This window comes from Motacilla alba, chromosome 8, assembly GCF_015832195.1.
Source record: "Motacilla alba alba isolate MOTALB_02 chromosome 8, Motacilla_alba_V1.0_pri, whole genome shotgun sequence".
Taxonomy (NCBI): Eukaryota; Metazoa; Chordata; class Aves; order Passeriformes; family Motacillidae; genus Motacilla; species Motacilla alba.
Genome location: NC_052023.1, coordinates 8,514 through 27,764, shown reverse-complemented (window position 1 = coordinate 27,764; position 19,251 = coordinate 8,514). Strand labels below are relative to the sequence as shown.

General features: G+C 40.4%; 2 protein-coding genes and 1 non-coding gene across 5 annotated transcripts; all 3 read left to right on the top strand.

Annotated features, from left to right (window-relative positions):
* Positions 1-313: 313 nt before the first annotated feature.
* Positions 314-12,439, top strand: RABGGTB (Rab geranylgeranyltransferase subunit beta). 3 transcript variants are annotated; one of them, XM_038144285.1, is made up of 9 exons: positions 314-429; positions 899-1,006; positions 1,988-2,185; positions 4,434-4,539; positions 5,955-6,007; positions 6,135-6,245; positions 9,331-9,456; positions 10,248-10,397; positions 11,435-12,439. In XM_038144285.1, exons 1-9 carry the CDS (start codon positions 427-429, stop codon positions 11,573-11,575), a joined length of 996 nt encoding a protein of 331 aa, XP_038000213.1. In that variant the 5' UTR covers positions 314-426; the 3' UTR covers positions 11,576-12,439. The 3 variants fall into 3 exon arrangements, with proteins under 3 accessions (XP_038000213.1, XP_038000214.1, XP_038000215.1); XM_038144286.1 differs by lacking the exon at positions 314-429 and adding an exon at positions 1,337-1,386; XM_038144287.1 differs by lacking the exon at positions 314-429 and having other exon boundaries at positions 925-1,006; positions 1,965-2,185.
* Positions 1,159-1,241, top strand: LOC119704275. The gene has a single exon (XR_005257906.1). It is a non-coding gene; the product is annotated as a small nucleolar RNA SNORD45 (small nucleolar RNA).
* A 1,945-nt stretch (positions 12,440-14,384) lies between the features above and the next one.
* Positions 14,385-18,894, top strand: NAA20 (N-alpha-acetyltransferase 20, NatB catalytic subunit). Its single transcript, XM_038144289.1, has 6 exons — positions 14,385-14,550; positions 14,688-14,712; positions 14,801-14,891; positions 16,046-16,181; positions 17,139-17,284; positions 18,568-18,894. The coding sequence occupies exons 1-6, from the start codon at positions 14,498-14,500 to the stop codon at positions 18,651-18,653; spliced, it is 537 nt and encodes a 178-aa protein (XP_038000217.1). The 5' UTR covers positions 14,385-14,497; the 3' UTR covers positions 18,654-18,894.
* Positions 18,895-19,251: the final 357 nt, after the last annotated feature.

Below are 19,251 nucleotides of genomic sequence, written 5' to 3'. Positions count from 1 at the left end.
TGGTAATCATGAACAGAATCAACCAAGATAGTTTTAATTAGGAAGCAAGAGAGACGGTTTTGAGCAGAAAGACAGTTATCTTTACCCATTTGACCTGCGACAAAATTCTTGGATTTGCTTTTTCATAGAGCCGAAGAAGGAAATCGAAGTTATTTCTAAACGCTGTCTTATTTGCTGTGATGCAAGAAAGTGCACAGTTGGAGTTAGTGTACTTTAAATTTACTACCTGTTTCAAAGGTAAAAGACTTTACCTGCGGCACGCCAGAAGACGGCAGCCGCCGCCGGGCCCCGGCAGGGCGCAGCGCGCCCCGCGGCCCCAGCGCCGCTCGGTTCTGCGCAGCCACCGCCGGGCGGGGCCGGGCGGGCGCAGCGAGGCCCCGCCGGCCGCCGCCTTCCGCTCGGCCTCTTCCTGTGCGTGCGGAGATCATGGTGGGTGCCGGGCTCGGTGTCGCGGCCCGTCTCGCCTGCGGGAGCGCTTTGTTTCCTAGCGCCCGGCTGTACCGCCCTGGGGGGCGCGAGTCGCGCTGGGCGCGCTCGGGGGACGCGCGGCGCTCGCCTCTCCGGCGGCCCCGGGAGCGCGCGGGCCGGGCCCGGCCTCGGGAAAGGCTCCTGCGTCCGGCACCTCCGGTCATTCTTGGCCAGTTGGTGTTATTTCTCAGCTTTGTTGCAAGGCTCGGTTCGTAGCCTTTCCTGGGGAAGGGTTTAGCCAGGCTGAACAGTGATGGCGTGAGATGCGAAACCTGACCTAGGCTCAAAATAGCTAGAGAGATGTTTTTTTCTCCCAGAATCGCAGTCACCGGTGTTGGTCACCGGTGTTGCAGTCACCAAGTTCGCAGTCACCAAGTTGATAAAACGTTTTGACCTGACATTACAACTGACTTGTTGGTGCTTTTTACAGGGGACACCGCAAAAGGATGTTATAATAAAACCCGATGCACCAAGCACATTACTTTCAGAAAAACACGCGGACTATATAGCTTCATATGGAACAAAGAAAGATGATTATGTAGGTATCTGTTTGTACAACTGTGGTTTTGTTAACAGTAATAACCTTTATTTATTGGCTCAGAGTTAAGGGTTAGATGCATGTTAAGAAGCTAATTGTTTTTACCCTGCAATACAAAGTATAAAGTAAAGGTGCCCTTGCTAATGTCTCTAGGTCTGTGATGAGTTTTGGCATGTATTATCTGACTATAAATTTGAAGATTATCATTTTAGCTCTATAATTACTCTGAGACCTGAGAAACAGGCTACTAGCTTATTCTACTAGAATGCACAAGTAGAGTTGCATTTGCATGTTACTCTTTTGATGGGACAACTTAAATCACTTTTACAGTCCTAAGTGGTTGGATGTAGTCCACAACAATAGGATTCCACATCCAGCAGGTAAAAATTGTCAATAATTGCTTATGTGAAGAAAAGTTGCGGTTACCTTTACTGTTCACAAAAGCATGCCAAGAACTGTTGCTTTCAATTGTAGTGCATGTAAAAAATAATGTTTATGTAGTGCAGGTGATGTAATCAGTGTAAGAGAATTCAATATGAAGTTTCACTCCCTAGTGCAACTTTAAATTGTGAGTGTTTTGGCACTTGGAAATAGACTTGTTATTTTTTGAGACTAGTTGGGGTGGCAATTTGAGGGTTTCTTTGAAAGTCAAGATAATAAGTAATCTGGAGGGAACTGGTGCACAACTATTTGTTTGTGGCTAATTTGACATTGAGCTTTGCGGTTTGAACTAGAAAAATACAGGGAGGAAGGGAGTGTAGTACGTGTTGGTATCTATGTGTGCATTTTCCCATATGTATGTGTATATACACATGTGCATGATGTACAGCATATCTGTGAGTGGCTGATGAGTAGTTGCTAAATGGTTGGAAAACGGTTGACTAACTAGAAGCTATTTGTGAAAGTTAACTAACATATTTTCATTGTGCTGTATTGATGGTGTGCTTATCTGATCAAGAACTAAAGTAATGCACTGTTTAGGAGTACTGTATGTCGGAGTATTTGAGGATGAGTGGTGTGTACTGGGGACTGACAGCAATGGATCTCATGGGGCAGCTGCATCGAATGAACAAAGAAGAAATTCTGTCATTCATCAAATTATGTCAACATGAGTGTGGTGGAATAAGTGCCAGCATAGGTCATGATCCTCATCTTCTGTATACCCTCAGTGCTGTCCAGGTAAATGTAGGAGGGTAATTTTAGAAAAAAGTGTTTGTGATTAAGATTTTGATGATTGCAGATTTATGAACCAGTTACTGTTGGAGGTCCATGACAAAAATGATTTCAGTATCTTAATAAAAAAAAATTGAATGGACAAAACTGTAGGATTTAGATGTATCACTTTCTAAAAATTGTCATATTTGGGAATGTTTTACTTTTAATGGTCAATTAATGGTTACTGCATTGTTGCCAGTTTTGTAAGTTATCTCAGAATACTCCTTAGCTACAGGTTTTACTGGAGCATTTTATAGATAATTTTTGATTTTATAAATTCTTCTTGGTGTACATTGAGGTGACAGATACGTATGACCAAAACAAGAGCAAAATTTTTTATGTGAGTTTTTTGGGGGTGTGTAATTTAAAAATTGAACTAGTCTGTTGAGCATTTAATTTATTTGGTGCATATGCTCCCCCTGATAAGAAGTAACTCTCAATCTTATTTTTTCACTGCAGCTATCTCCATTATAGACTTATTTTCTCACTATTGCTTATGCCTTTATTTTGTTCTGTTTTTTGTTTCGGTTTGTTCTGCTGATGCAAACCATTGTGTGAAAAAGTACCAAAAAGGCTCAAACACTTTTGAACAATTAGCTTGATTGCTTGCAGTGTGCGTCTCTCATTCAGTCTTATGGATGAAGTATTTTAATGGCATTACAAAAAAACAATACAGCATTCTTTTCTAGGCAGAAACTATGCTGAATTTAAGATATTGGGTTTGAACCCCTTAGGTAGGACAGGATGCTCTAAGGTTGATCATTATTACCACTTTAGCACTAGAACTACTCTGAATACTGTGAGAACCAGGACACTAAAGTTTTTCCAGGCTGTGATGTCTCAACTTTTCCAAACTGTCCAATCCTGCTCCTTTCAAAAATTCCAATTCAGTATAAGGGGGGTACAATTTGAGGTGGTTACCTTACATATTAGATATGTTAGTTCTTAAATATGTGCTTGATATTAGTAGGAGATATTTTCATGTTAACTAAATTGAGCTGTAGCTGTCCAAACTGAAGAAGTGTTCACAAATGCTGATATAAAATTTTTGTGGTAAACTTAACCAGCATATCTTAATGACTATGCGTGGTCTTAGTGAACAAACACTGTTTAGTCCTGTCTACATATCCAGGATGTTTAAAGGGTCACATCATATGTTCTTGTGATCACAGTTAGTAGTAATTCGTTCAGGTTTGCATTTAGGGTGCGTGTTGTGATGATATATTTTCAGTTGGAGTTGTACGTTCTTTTTTTTGGAATTTTCTGTAAGACTTATATTTTATTTGACTTCGTTTTTATCTAACAATTGAAAGATTCCAGCTAACTAGATCTAAAGTCATAGTGTCCAATGTTTTTCAGATTGGTACTATAATATTGCTTTGTTTCAGCTGGGTTTTTTTTCCATTTTGTGATATATAATAAATTCTTATTTACTCTCTTTACTGATTTGCAAGGTATGAGTAAAAACCTTAAGTCAGATAGGGCTCAGAAACAGTACTGTTGTTTTCACACGACATTGTGGCATACAGATTTGCTGATTTAAATCAGCAGTGGTTTGGAAAATTGTATTCCCTACTATAACCTTTATTTTTCTTCCAGAATATATTCACTGTACAGTTGGTGTATAATCATATTGTTCATAGTTCTTCTTAAATTATTGCATTTTGGTTCCATTCATTATATTCAAAATTTTAATGTAAATAAAAATCTAATAATTTGAAATGAGTAATTGTTGACAAGATTGCACTGTAAGTAGAGTTAGTAACTTAACATACACATATCCAAGTAGTCGCAGTGCAAAACTACAAGTTGGTACATCTAAGGTGTCATTGTCCCATTACAATAGTGGCCATAATCAAATCTCTGTTCTGCATATTGCTAACATAAAATAAATAAACCGGGTTGTGCTTTTGAAAGAAGACCTCAACACTGGAAAGTTAACAAAGCATGAAAGAGTTCAGTTTGAATTGTTTGTATCTCCCTTTGAGAATGTCCTAAAGGTTTTAGGCCAAGATAATCTAGTGTGAGATTAATCAGTGCAGAGATTAACTACTAAAGTGGGAAAAAAGTTTACTTTAATAAACTTTACCAAATAGTATTCAGACTTAATTAAATCAAGTCTTTTATAAACCCATGATTTTTTTTAACAAATATGTTTTTAAAATTTTTGCTCCTATTTGATTGTTACTGTGTCCTTTTTTTCCCCTCCTAGATTCTTATTTTATATGATAGTCTCCATGTAGTTGATGTAAATAAAATTGTTGAATATATACAGAGCTTGCAGAAAGAAGATGGATCATTCGCTGGAGATGAATGGGGTAATTTTTAGATTTTTTAAATGTGGTGTCTAGGTTGACTTGTGGAAGTCTGTAAACTTAAGTTTTCTTGGATGGTCTTTTTGCATATGTATTATATGTGAACACTTTTATTTTCTGTGTCATGAAAAAGAAGGGTTTGTGAAGGACAGAGTTATGTTTCATTCCTTTCATAAATATTCTCAACTTCAGTTCCATTCTTGTATTAAGAATAAAGTGTCTTGAGGAGGAAAACTTTCAGGCATTTTTAACTTAACAGTACTTTGAATACTAGATACACTGTTTCATAAGGAAGGTTTTATACTTGCTATTTGATGGTAGTTAGTAATGACCTATATCCATGTCAAATGTGAAAGGATTTTTCTCTGTGTGGGAGTGAGAAAAACTGCGTTTGTACTCATGAACTTCTCTTAATACTGATTTTGTTTCTGCATATAAATTTTTATGAACAAACACAGCATTTTTAAGCTGTGACATAAATATTTAGTCACTCTAAAAGTATTTATCACCACCAAAGACCTAAATTTTTAGAAAATCTATTGCATATCCCTCTTGTTCAGGTAAAATTCAGCAACTGAGATCTTAGCAGTATATGTATGCTACTATAAAGCTAGATGGTATGCTGTGTGCTAAATTGATTCATAGTTTGCTGCGCCCTCTTTGTTGAAGTATTCCGAGAGGCGTGACTGAGGGAGTGTGACCCCTGATGTAGGACAGAGCAGCAGACGTTTGATTTATGTGTTTCAGCTCGTGAATTTCTTAAGAACAGAAGTCTTGCAAAAGTTCGACCAAGAAACAGAATGTTTGCAGCTCAGTTAAATTTTAAATTGTGACTTAAAGTATTAATTGCCTGGAGTTTGTGCTACAAGAGTTATATTGGACTTGACAAGCAATCATTCTGTTACAGGTGTAGGAGCTTTAGTTTTGCTTCCAGGTACAAATATGCAAAAGAAGCCTTGTAACTTTAATAGATTTCCCCTAAAACAAGAAATGGCTTTTACTTCCGGCTGGATTTAAGGCAAAGCAAGAGCTGTCAGATTATTTTTGCATTATTTCCATTGCTCTGTAACTGTCTGTAGAGCACTACAGATAAACTCTAAAATTAAACAGTTGTTTGTAAATTACCAGTAGCTGAATTGTTTTGGATATATAGCTGTCCAGCTCTAAATGAGTTGTTGACTTTTATGCACAGTAAAATATACAGATCACTTAAATGCTAATGTGTATTTTCTAAATTACTGGGGAAATAATTGGTAAGCTGGAAAATTTAATTGTATGGGGGGATTTTTTTAGCTGATTTTTGTTTTTTGATGTAGAACCTAGGATTTTAGCATTTTGTTCTGTATTTTCAGTAGTGATTTAAATGTATGTTTGTTGAAAAAATAATCTGATTTCATTCCTTATCCCCCACATTATAGGAGAAATAGATACAAGGTTCTCTTTCTGTGCTGCAGCAACTCTTGCACTTCTGGTAAGTCCTAAACCATCACTTGTACAAGTAGAGAGTCGATTGGTACTGCTCTTTGGTACTGCTGAAGTTTCTGCAGAAGATCAGCTTGGTAGAAGATCAAGTACATGAGTTATTTTCTGACTTGCAGGGAAAGCTGGATGCTATTGATGTGGGAAAAGCAGTAGAATTCGTTTTGTCCTGTATGAACTTTGATGGAGGATTTGGTTGTAGACCAGGTTCCGAATCACATGCAGGACAGGTGAGTTTCTCTTTATATGGAAATACTTAAAATTAGCAAGCATCACATACTGCCTATAAATGGTACTTTACCGTGTATCACTGATGACAGTGGATGTACTTCTTGTTTCCCAAATGCCTGATTCTACTATCTTAGTTAAAATAAATAAACGGATACGTAACCTAATCTGGGAAGGTGAGTTGAGACTTGAGAGTTTAGGTAGAAAAAAAGACAGTGACAGAACAGCTTTTAGGACTGTATTTGAGTCTTTGCATAGTGATTTTGAAACTGCCACCATGAGGATTTTTAGAGAATTTGAAATGGGTATCAATGGAGACGGTGAACAAGATTTATCACTGTTTCTGACACAGGTCATAATGAGACATAAAGTTTAATTGTATAGTCTGTTTGAGATTTATCAGTCAATGAACCCAAATAAAAACAAGACATGAATCCTGTCAAGAATTGCTTTATTTTTTGAGGAAAGTCAGTTTTTAGATGACATACCTAACTTAGTAATGGGCATATTTATCAGCTAGAATCACTAGTGTTACACGCTGTTATTGGTGACAGTGAATTCTGAAAAAAGCTCAGTAAAATGTACTTGAGAAGAAAATGCAGTAGTATAATTAGAAAAAATTAAGGGATCTCCCGAGGAAGACAATCTAAGTAACTTCTTTCAGAAGGAAATTTACATAATGGAAATAATTTTGCATTTAAATTTACCTTTCCTATATTTTTTTCTTTTCATAGAAAAGTTTAGTGCACTTAACCTTAATGTGTGAAAAAAATCAACTTTTAATGCTGTTGCAGTTACCTGTTTCTTTTGCATAATTATGGTGTGAGTAATGCCATAGCTAGGATTCACCCCATCACATGAAAATATTAAAGGCATTTTGTTGACAAGTGTTGGGTTTCCTGTCCCTTCTTTGTTTAAAATCAGGAAAAAAGGTAAATCTGTTATGTGTACTTACCTTATAGTTTTAATGTACAGTAGCATTGCCCATATAGTCTAAATGGCTGGACCATGTTCTAGTGTTCAAGGAAGTCAGTTCAATAGCTGAACTCACTCTGTTTGCAGCTGGCATTTCCTGTGAGGATTAGATCTGTTGTGGTTATTCACATACTCCTTAGAAAGCTCTCTCTTTCACCTCCATGGAAGTTCAGAATTTTTCTGGGAATGTTGCCAAACCTGATCTCCTTTTATGAGCGGGTGACCTGCCTAGTAGATGAGACAGAGGCAGTGGATATGTCTACCTGGACTTGAGTAAAGCTTTTGACATGCTTTCTCACAGCCTCCTGGAGAGGCTGCAGCCCATGGCTTGGACAGGGTGCAGTCTTGGCTGCATGGCCAGACCCAGACAGTAGTGGGGAATGATGTTAAACCCAGTTGGCGAAGGGTCATAAATGGGATTCTCCAGGGCTCAGTTTTAGGGCCAGTCCTATTTGATATCCTCATCAGTGGTCTGGACAAAGGAATCAAGTGCATCCTCAGTAAGGTCAGAGGAAGGACGGGTTTGTGTGGGAGTTTTGATTCATGGGCAGAAGGCCGTGCAAAGCCTGGATCCATGGGCCATTTCCAACTGTGTGACATCCAACGAGGCCAAGTGCTGGGTCCTACACTTCTGTCACAACAACCCTGTGGAATGCTCCAGGTTTGGAGAAGAGTGGCTAGAAAGCTACCCAGCAGGAAAGGACCTAGGGCTGCTGGTTGGCAGGAGCTCAGCATCAGCCCCGGTGTGCACAGGTGGGCAAGAAGGCCATTGGCACCTGTACCAGCCAATGTACCTGTACCAGGCACTGGATCAGGGCAGTTGGTGTCCCTTGCGCTGGCACTGCTGGGGGCACCTCCAATCCTGAGGGCAGTTTTGGGCCCATCACTTCCAAAAGGATATTATACTGCTGGAGCATGTCTAGAGAAGGGTAATAGGGCTGGGGAAGGGTCTGGAACATAAGGCCTGTGAGGACCAGCTGAGGGTACTGGAGTGTTTAGTCCTGAGAAAAGAAGGTTCAAGAGAGACTACCTGAAAGGAGGTTGTGGCAAGGTGGGGGTCAGCCTCTTCTCCCAGTCATTTAGTTACAGGACAAGGGAAAATGACCTCAAGTTGCACTGCAGGAGATTCAGCTTGCGTATTAGGAAGAATTTCTTCACTGAAGGAGTGGTTAAGCATTGGAGCAGACTCCCTAGAAAAGTGGTGGAGTCACCATCTCTGGAAGTGTTCAAAAAATGAGTAGATGTGGCAGTTCCTGATATAGTATAGTGTTATTTGGTGGTATTAAGTTAAAGGTTGGACTTGATGATTTTGGGGGCCTTTTCCAGCCTTAATGATTCTATGATTCTTGGCTTTTTGTGCTTTGCTGCTTTCTTAGTGACTGCATGAAATGTGACCAAAGTGGGCTGTTGCACCATAAATGTTATCTCCCAGGAAAAAACTATTAATTTAAAAATTATTATTAAAAGGGGATTAAATTAAAATTAACACAATTAATTGTATTAATTAATTTTATTAACTAAATAATTTAGGGGTTTAATAAAATTTAAAGGGGATTAATCAATGCAGATCTATTACATGGTACTTTGAAAGTAAGTGTGACATGACTGAACACATAGGGAATTGCCAAGACAGTTAATGATCTGAGTTAGCCTTCTTTTGTTAGGGGGTTCATTTGGTCTGTTGTTTACTGTTTGCAAACATTAGGGTAAAAGGCAGGTACAGGAACAAACTGTAGGCTGGATGCAAAATTTTTATAAAGGCCATATCCAGCCTGCAGAAGCCAGTTTGACTACTCTGGCTTGAGAGTCTGTGTTTTTAAAATAAAATTATATGGCTCTCTCAGATCTCCTAGGATTACTTTCCAAACCTTACATTATTGTCTTATAGTGAAATACTACAAACTGTACTACTGGTACTTTTTTACAAAAGGAACTATAACAATAACCTGGTTTTCTGAAGGAAAAGTCTTTGAAACTAAAAGCTGAAATGTGTGTGAGCTTATTTTGCATTGTTTTTATGACTGTATTGCTGCTTTGAGATCTTCCTGCATTTAGCCTGCTAAACTGTATTTAGTTATTAAATACACAAAAAATTTATGTCTGTAATTTTAGATCTATTGTTGCACAGGATTTCTGGCTATAACAGACCAGTTGCATCAAGTAAATGTTGACTTGCTAGGTTGGTGGCTTTGTGAACGTCAGTTACCTTCTGGAGGTCTCAACGGACGACCAGAGAAGGTATTGTGTGGCTTCTTTTCTTTGTTCAAACCTCAATAGAGATTGCTTTTTCTGAAGCTGAACTACTGCAAAATGACATCACTTCTATAAAACATCTAGTAAACTTTTCAAAGAAGTCAGGCCTTCATCCTGATTCTTTCTTTTTTTACTAACAACCTGTCATGCAGTCCTTAGCTATGCTTCGTTTGAGTCCTCAGTGTAGCAAAGTACACATACTGAAGGATGTGTTGCTGACCACTTGAACCATTATCCTGTTAAACTCGGTCTTTAATATTTTCTAACTTGGGGAATGATCTTTTCTATAGGATCTGTATAAAAATTACTGTTCTATTGGATGTAAATCCTGAGTGTCATAGTGTTCCACATCACACTAGAGATTTGTGTAACCTAGAATAATCTCTGGCAAATAGATAATCAACCAACAGATTCCCCTGCTTCCCCCCTTGCCCACAAAATACAAATAGTTGATATGAGCGTCTTTGTATTTCCTCTTGAAAGAATTGCTGTGGTTTTTCAGCCTCTCTCACAGAAAGTGAAGTCTTTAAAAATCACATTCTTGTGGTCTTGTTTCTTAAAGAACTTTGAAAAAGTTCTTTCCTTTCTTGAAAACAGAAGTCCACTGAAAAGAGATTCTGTCAAGAAATTCTTCTACTCCAAAGACACTCTTAAGTGTTGTGTCTCTGCAAGAGTATTATGATAGCACACCTGATAATGTGCAGAGTTACCAGTAAAATTTGCAAGATTATGTTTAATACCCAAGCAAATATTTAATCTGCCTCTCTGCTTGCCAGTTACCTGATGTATGTTATTCGTGGTGGGTGCTAGCTTCTTTGAAGATGATTGGTAGGATACAGTGGATTGACAGAGAGAAACTGCGCTGCTTTATTTTGGCATGCCAGGATGAGGAGACTGGAGGATTTGCTGACAGACCGGGAGATATGGTGAGTGATATTTTTTCTAAATAAAATACACATGAAAATTTCAACTGGAAATTTCAACTTTTGTTTGAGTGTAACTTGAATCATGGTCTAGGTGGGTTTTGCAGAGGCTGCAGTTTACTCTGAAGGAGGAATAGTGTAGAATTGCCATTGAAGGCATACTTGGGGAGCGCATTCTCTATAACACACATGTATCCCCCCTGTGAAGTCAGTTGCCATTACTTACAAAATCTGGTTTGGTCTCCCATAACTAAGGAGAGCACCTTTGGGATAGCTTTTCTATGTTACATTAGCAGTCATTTAATATTGTTTTTACCTGTCTTCGATTGCTGAAGTGTAGAAATTCCTACTCCTGTAGAAATGTTGAGTCCCAGGTTTTTGCTTTATTCCTGCAGAAACTCAGTCCTAACAGACCTTATTGTTTTGGAGTATTTTGTGTTTGTGTTGTTTTTTCATTTGTTTGTTTTTTAGGGGGGTGAGGAGGTGGTGTTCATGTGGTTTAGGAGTAGAGTTTTGGGGGGGGGGGGGTTGTTTTTATTTATAGTTCTGGGAGGTTTTCTAGCAAAATAGGTTGCTGCTTCCCTCTCAAGGTTTTACAGCTCAGCTCTGTATTTGGAGACCAATAAAGAGCATTATGATGTTTCTGAAGAACAAATGGGGAATTTATGGAAGTGGTACCTGTAGATGATCCAGTTTACTTTTAAAATGTTAATTATCTTTGCTTCTACCACCCTGTGATATTGCATGCTAATAGACAAATGTGAGTGTTTTGTGTCTAACTCGGAGTTGGAAATTGTTTTAGCAGCAGATAATTGACAAGCATGCCTGAGTAAATCATAGTATTGTAAATGCCTGCTATGGAAATTTCTTGCCTGTCAACACATGGTAGCACAAATGAAAATTTATTCAGTAGTATTGTCTTCCCCAGAGAAGCCATGGAGATTTTCCATTCTCTTGCTGGCAAATGAAAATTTCATTCCATACAAGTGAAAAACCAGTAGACTTTTGGAAACAGACACAAGCTTTCTTTTTACTTCCAGGTGGATCCATTTCACACCTTATTTGGTATTGCTGGACTATCTTTATTAGGAGAAGAACAAATTAAGGCAGTCAATCCTGTCTTTTGTATGCCAGAAGATGTCCTTCGAAGAATAAATGTACAGCCTGAGCTTGTAAGCTAAGCCTCATAAGAGACAAAACTTTTGTATGACCAATTGCTTTGGTTTTCCTGATTTATAATCTCATCTGTGAAACTGTCAGCATATTCTTCTTTCAGATGTGTTTACATTGTGGAAGTAAAGCAATAGCTGTGCTGTGGACTTTGTCACTTTATAAATTGTTTCAGGACAGGCTGGTTCTCATAATCTGAGTGTAACATGTTACTTGGTTGTATTCTAAGATGTGTAGAAACATTTCAATTATCTAAATGTATGGGCTTTGGCTTTTTTTCTTTTTTTCAATATAATATTCAAATCAGAGCTTGACTGTGTGAATGCTTAACTTTTCTATTCCTGTAATATCAACCATGCTAGTATTGGTCTTCTAATACAGGCCTCTTGTGATGGTGGATCATGCAAAGCACTTTAAAAAAAAACAAAAAAAACCCCAAACCAAACAAACCAATAAAATCCTACCTGAGGCATGCACTTAATGCCATACACTTACATATTTAATTATTCCTGTTCACATTTGCCATAACTTTTCCGTAGTGAGTGAGAAACAGCTGCTTCTTCTCACAGTAATTGATACCAGTAATGCCATAATTATGGTTCTTTTAAATATACGGATGTCTTCATTTATTGATGAGTCCCTTAGACAAAATTCCACTGATACTTGAGATACAGCATACCTTGAGTATGTTGAATGAAACTTGCTAACATTAAACATTCTAGAGAAGGTGTCTGTTGGACGGTGACTTGTAATTGAACATACAGTTGATTCTTAATCTCTTGCTGGGTTGAAATCCTGCTTTTGTAGCTTTTAAGACACTAATTGTCAACACTTGATTTTGGTGTAATTGAAAATAAAATTAGCTGTGAAAAATACTTGTTCTCTGAAGGGTGAAATCCTCTTTGTCTTTATAGAAGTGCTGAAATTGCCTCTTAATTTACATTCTCCACATCCTAGCTGAGACTGAATGATATTCCACAGTAAAAGGTAATTGGGAAGGAAGGGGGGGAAGTCTTTGATAATCTCTGTACTTACGTTTAAATAAGGCCTAAAGTTGTTTCACCTGTACTTCACTCAGCAGAGATAGCCACCCAAGATTCGGCCTGCACAGTTTCCATACTAGCAGAACTATATATTGATATGTAGTCATTTAAAATAAAACCCAAACTCACTGAGTAGAAAATACTGCCTTAGGCTACAATATTGGGAATTAATTAATTTGATAATAGTAAAGACTGCTGTAGCCATGACCAGCTTTTGAACCAAGTTCAGTCACAGTAACAAAAATGCCTTTTTGCACTTTTTAGTGCCTTTTTTAGCACTTCAGAAGCAAAGGCTTTATCTTGAGTACAGCAAAGCAGCCCAAAGTCCAGTTTGGCTGGAGAGAGTGCCTTAAGTCACGGCAGACAGGTGAACGGTTGAGCTTTTTCTATTCTTAAGCGTGTGTCATTATATCATTCTTGTAGTTCTGCAATAAAAGAGTGCCTCAAGTGGGAGAGGGTTATAAAGCTATATATTTCCTAGCACATCAAAGGATCAAGAACGAGCCTTAAAATCGTCTATTCCTTCTCCCAAGTTTGATACCCCCCTCACACCTCCACCACCATCCTGAAAAGTGTAGTCTCTTTCTGTTTCTGGCATCTCTGAAATCCCACATCACTGTTGCACCACAACTACAGACCTTGAATCAACTTTCTCCTACCAAAACATTGACCCTTAAATTATCAGAAATCTGGCACATCTTGAATCTGACAGGCTATGCTCTCTCTGGAGTAGCCTTGCCAACATCTCCTGATTCCAAATTCCAGGTCAAGAAAAGCCTCTTTCATTGTCCTAGGACATGTACCCAAACTCCATTCACTGCATCTCATGCAGAATTTCAAGGACAAAATCAAACCCACAGTATGGCCTCCAACTTTTGGGCAAGTCTTTCTTCAGAATAACTAGAGTGATCTGGGTCCCTTGCAGTGGTAACTTGCTTCAGAAATAGCTCAGCATTTGAATGGAAGTGAGAGGAATGGCACACCAGGCCATGTGGAGTAGGTGAGTGCTTCTGGGTGTAGTGGACATCTTGTTTCTTTGTTTTCTTGGGTGCCACAGGAGATGCTGTGCAACGGGTGAGTGGAGTATAGTCCACTACTGAGGACAATATTTTTGTGGAAGATGTCCGTGTTGGCTGGCATGACCTCCAGCCCTGTGTTTTTGCAAATCATGAAGTGGCGCCTACTGCTGATGGCAGCAGGATCCCAGTTAAATCGATGTTCTTTTTGAGGATGGATTCTGACTCGCTGCCCTCTGAAAGCGAAGTTGAAGGGCCAATGGTCTGAGAGGATAAGGTGGAGATACTGCAGAATGGGGTGAGCGAGGTGCTTGAATCAGTGCAGTGGAGAGGAGTGTTCAGGATCAGTGATGTTTTGGTGCTGAGAGCAGCTGGGGGATTCATTCCACATGAGGCGAGCATGTGCCGGGCACGGCAGTTCCGGTGTGTGTCCGACCTCGTCCGGCGGCATCTTTCCAGAGGCAGAATTGTTTTTTCTGCGTATGGTAGTCTCGCATACTACGGTCACGTCGCGTTACCCGTGTAGCCTGTGAGTGCTCGGGGTGGAGCTGCACAAGCTCGGAGCGCTCCTGCTCCTGCCCTTGCCCGGGCCCCACGCCGCCAGGGGCTGGCTCAGCCGTGCCAGCCGCCCTCCCGCTGCTCTCGGCGGGATCCCGGCCCCTGCTCAGCCGTGCCCCTCCTCAGCGCGGCCCGCTGCGGCGGGTCCCAGGCGCGGGCGGGCCGGGGCGGTTCTGCGGGCGGGGCAGGGCTGCCCAGGGGCGGGGGCGCTCCGTGTGCCGCCTCTCCGCGGCGAAAGAGGCCGCTGGGCTGCGAGCGTTTCCGGGGCAGCGTCGTCACCGTCGCGCTCAGCGTCTGCGCCGGGATCGCCATCATCATGACAACGCTCCGCGCCTTCACCTGCGACGACCTCTTCCGATTCAACAACATGTGAGCGCCGGCTGTCCCCCGCTTCCTGCCCCCGAATCCCTTCGCGCTTCCCCACCCCGCGGTTCCCCGCGGCGCCTCGCCGGCCGGGCGGTCCGGGCCCGGGCCCGCGCTGAGCGCCGCGCTCTCTTCCCCCACAGCAATCTGGACCCGCTGACCGAGACCGTATCCTTCCCGCCGGGGCAGGGGCGCGGGGTCGGGCGCGGGCGGCGCAGCCGTGGCGGCCGCAGTTGCTCCTTAACCGAGCGCCCAGTACGGGATCCCCTTCTACTTGCAGTACCTCGCCCACTGGCCCGAGTATTTCATCGTCGCCGAGGCGCCCGGCGGGGAGCTGATGGGTTACAGTGAGTGCCGGGTGTTCCGGCGGTAACGTCTCCCTTCGTTACCTATTTCGGGGAATATAACGCGGGAACTTTTCTTACTCTTCGCGTTTACCAAATGTCCAACATGTAAGAGGAACCTTGCGTTGCATCTTCCCGTTTCTTAAATGTCTTAGAGTATTATGCAAGACTCATGGCCATAGCTTCCAGTTAGATGTTCCTAGCGCAGCGAGAGGAGCCTTGGCTGTGGTAACATCCACCTGTATTTGGTGAATGGGTATTTCTGTAATCTGAAAGATTAAGTCCCTACCCACAGTCAGTAAAAGTGCTGGACTTGCGGTTTGCATTGCCCTGTAAGGGAAAACTCTGGGCCTGGATGTCGTTTGCTAATTTGCTGTGGAATATTTGTGTTTTTCAGAAATCATGCCAAAGAGAACTGCCAGGAGACAGGGTGGGGCAGAGTAATGGTTTTTACAGGGACCCAGGAACTAAAAGTATTTGACATACTAAAACTGAAAGTATGTGTGCTGTATAGAACATTTCTCTGTATCCATCAGACTCGTTGCTTATTAGCAGTAATTGTGATATCTATAAAAAGCACCGGGTGGAAGTGTGAATGCTCATTAATAAACTAACAGTGTAGAAAGGAGAGAAACTAGGAAAAAAAACCGCAAAACACCATCCCCACCTCCACTTTTTTTCCCCCTTAAACACATCGTGTTTGCAGGGCCTCAGCTTTCTATTGCCAGACTAGCAAAGCTTCCCAAGATCTATTCCCTCATAATCTCCAAAAGTCTCAAATAGTTGCTGGGATGCTAGTTTTGGGTTTCTAGCCCTCTGTGCCTCCTTTATTTCAGTCAGATCTTAAATTTTAGTTTGGTGATACTTGTAAGAATTGCTTAAAATTTGCATTTAGAAGTCACCTCAAGCAAGGAATTTGCAAACTTGTTTGGTGTTTTTTTACACTAGTCAAGAAACTGCTGTAATATTTGAGCAAAATGACATTTTTAGTGGCTGCTGAATCATAGAGTGAAAAGGTAGACATCCCTGTTTTAGCCTTTACCACAACCATTGTAATGTGTGTTTATCCATGGCTTATTCCTCTTGAGAAGTTGTCTGGCTGCAGGCAGTGCATTACCCCAAAGGTGCTGCTGCACTGATGCTCTGTATGTTTACAGTCATGGGCAAAGCCGAAGGCTCTGTGGCTAGGGAAGAATGGCATGGACACGTTACTGCTCTCTCTGTTGCACCAGAATTTCGACGGCTTGGTTTGGCTGCTAAATTGATGGAGCTCCTGGAAGAAATTTCAGAAAAGTGAGTAGTATGGCTATCTTTAAATTCATCTTTTAAAGTAACATTTAAAAGTAGTATTTCTACAGAAATCTGTCCCTGTTTTACGTGGCAGAATTTTACTTTATGTGGTGTTCTGATTTTCTGAAATTCCTCATAGTTGGAGAAAAAGAGTTATGAAAGTTGCTTGGCAGTTTAAAATCTCAGGGTTTCTCTGAAAGCTAACTTGCAAGGAGCAAGGAGGACATAGCCTGAAATTCCAGTAGAGATAGTGTATAAAAGAACATTCCTTGACAGGAAAAGAGCACTGTTTCCTGTAGGGCCTCCAACATACTTGTTCAGTAACTGTGGGCTTTGTGCAATGCCCTCAGGCACAATCCTGAACAAATTTTGTACTGCAGAGAGTATCTTAGTTTACTTGCCATCCCTTGCTTGGTTACTTGTACCTGAGAAAATGTAATTTAGTGTCAGATGAACCCACTGGGAAATGTCCTTTACTGATTCTAGTAGGGCAACCCCACTGTGGTTGGCAAGACTGGAAAGTAGTATGATGTTTTGAAAAATTTGCCTTGTGTAATTGAAGGTCTGTCATCTCCTGTTAGGCAACTGAATTTTGTGACTGATTCCACTTCTCCTAATCCAAGCAATCTAACATGTGGATACTTTTTAAATTGGATATAGGCCTGTGGGGGCATTTAACTTGTCTTGTTCTTTCTGATCAAATTTCTGAACCCACTGGCTGGTGAAAGATGGCCATGTGATAAAAATAAAATTAAACCCTTGTCTATGATTGAATTGTCCCTTGGTAAACGAGTGTATCTGTTATTACATTGGGAAAGATGTTTAATTATATTACATTGTATACTACATTGGACTTGCTTGTGTTTCATTACAATTTATGAGTTGTTACTTAGAAATACATTTACCTACTATTCCTTAATGTGGTTTTGTTTGTTCGTTTCTTTTCCTCCCATGCTAAAGAAAGGGTGGATTTTTTGTCGATCTCTTTGTGAGAGTATCAAATCAGGTTGCTGTAAATATGTATAAGCAACTAGGCTACAGTGTGTACCGGACAGTCTTAGAGTACTACTCAGCTAGCAGTGGGGAGCCAGATGAAGATGCTTATGGTAAGTTCTCGTTTGGTCTCAAATTGAATGGAACTATTCTCATGTTGAGGGTTGCTGGCCTTGTTTGTAAGACTGTTACTATTTACTGTTACTATGAAACATAAGAAAACATGAAACAATTTAAAACAATTATAGGAAACTATTTCAGATAGTTGCTGATTAATGGGATTTTTGTATTTTTGTAACTTTTCCTACTTAAGATTATATCAGTTACAAAGCTTAATCTTGCCATTTACACATTTTGTAGCATCTCTGGCAAAATCAACCACAAAACAAGAATAAATGAGAAGGAATGTCAGTGCTTTCTTCCTTTCATCCCATAACAGGGACTTGAAACTTTTTTTTCTCAGATGTCTACCTATAAATTAACAATTGTCAGCATTCAGCAAGGGCAAAGAATTGTGTAACATTTTCAAGTTAAAAGGAAAGGAACATGGAAATTCAAGTATGTTAATGTTAATTATGTTAACAAAAGTGAACTACAAGGTGCTTCCTCTTTCTAGGTCCTTTCTTAAATTATCCTCTCAGAGGGTTACATGGCCAGGCTGTGTATCATTTCTGTTCTTGCACTGTTTATTTGATATGTAGGAGCACTGTGAAGTACAAGGGCTCAGATAGACACCTACCATTGCCACATGTGACTTAAGTCATATATTTGTCTCTTTAGCTTGTCATTTCCTTTCCATTTGGCTGAGTTTCATGCAGTGTTTTGTATCAGTTGATATCATTGCCATTGAGCAACAGTAAGGACAGCATTGTGTCCTGAGGAGAGCAACCAAGATGGTGAGAGGTCTCAAGAGCAAGATTTAGGAGGAGCAGCTGATGTCCATGAGTTTGTGCCACTTGGAGAAGAGAAAGCTGACGCATGCCCTTGTCACAGTCTATAACTTCCGAGGAGAGCAGAGGGGGGTGTTGATCTCCTCCCTCCGGTGACCAGTGATGGGACATGAGGAGATGGAGCAAAGCTGTGTCAGGGGATGTTCAGACTGGATGTTAGAAGGCTCTTCACCGAGAGGGTGGTTGGTAACTGCAGTGGTCTCTCCAGGGAAAGGGTCATGACACCAAGAATATCTGCACAATGCTCCTAATCATATGTTATAATTAGGTAGTACTGTGTGGAGCAGGGAGTTGCATCCTTATGGGTCCTTTCAAACTTGAGGTAGTTTTATGAATCTAGGAAATTTTCTTGATTGGAAATTATCTTATTTTAATGGAGAATTCACTTAATATGGCTTTGTACAATGACTGCATTAGTGTAATAACATTTTTTCCTGTTGCTCTAGATATGAGAAAAGCTCTTTCCAGAGATACAGAGAAGAAATCAGTTATACCTCTGCCTCATCCTGTGAGACCAGAAGACATTGAGTAACTTTAAGCTGTGGTTCTCATGCAATTTACTAAGGGTCAGATTCCATCTCCTATAACCCCAAAAACTTATGCATAAGAAGTTTTAGGCCAAATGTTTTTCCAATAAAATACTTGAAAGCAATGTTGAGAAGCTGACTAACTGCTTCTATTGGTAATGTCTGTATACTGCCACACTTACTCTATTATTTTTCCTTTCACATGTTGGAGATTTGGAGACTATTAAAATGGAATTACTTCCTGTATGGTCTTTTCTTGGTTTTCTTGTTGCAGCTAGAATTTACTACTGATTCAGGAAGCATCTCATTGTATAGTCTGTGATTTAACAGTTCCTATGCCAGGTTAATTGTGGTGGAAGAAGGCAAATGAAGCCAGGACACTCAACTAGGATGACCCAAACCCCTGCCAATCACAGGTTGCCAAAAAAAACCCACCCCAGGTTACAAAAATACTAGAAGCTCAGGTACAAAAATACCAAAACTTCCCCCTGCAAAAAACTAGGTTCCAAAATACAGCCCTAGTTGTATTTTTGTTCAAAACCCCAGTTTTGAGCACTAGTTTCAAAATAATAGGAAACCAAATTCCAAAATACTAAAGAAAAC

Excerpts from the sequence above, each read along its gene's own strand:
- RABGGTB (XM_038144285.1), top strand. Across the intron at positions 2,186-4,433 it reads ATACCCTCAGTGCTGTCCAG|ATTCTTATTTTATATGATAG; the intron begins GTAAATGTAGGA and ends TTCCCCTCCTAG. Across the intron at positions 9,457-10,247 it reads TCAACGGACGACCAGAGAAG|TTACCTGATGTATGTTATTC; the intron begins GTATTGTGTGGC and ends TCTGCTTGCCAG.
- NAA20 (XM_038144289.1), top strand. The coding sequence starts at position 14,498 with ATGACAACGCTCCGCGCCTTCACCTGCGACGACCTCTTCCGATTCAAC. Across the intron at positions 14,892-16,045 it reads CGGGGAGCTGATGGGTTACA|TCATGGGCAAAGCCGAAGGC; the intron begins GTGAGTGCCGGG and ends GTATGTTTACAG. Across the intron at positions 16,182-17,138 it reads CTGGAAGAAATTTCAGAAAA|AAAGGGTGGATTTTTTGTCG; the intron begins GTGAGTAGTATG and ends CCCATGCTAAAG.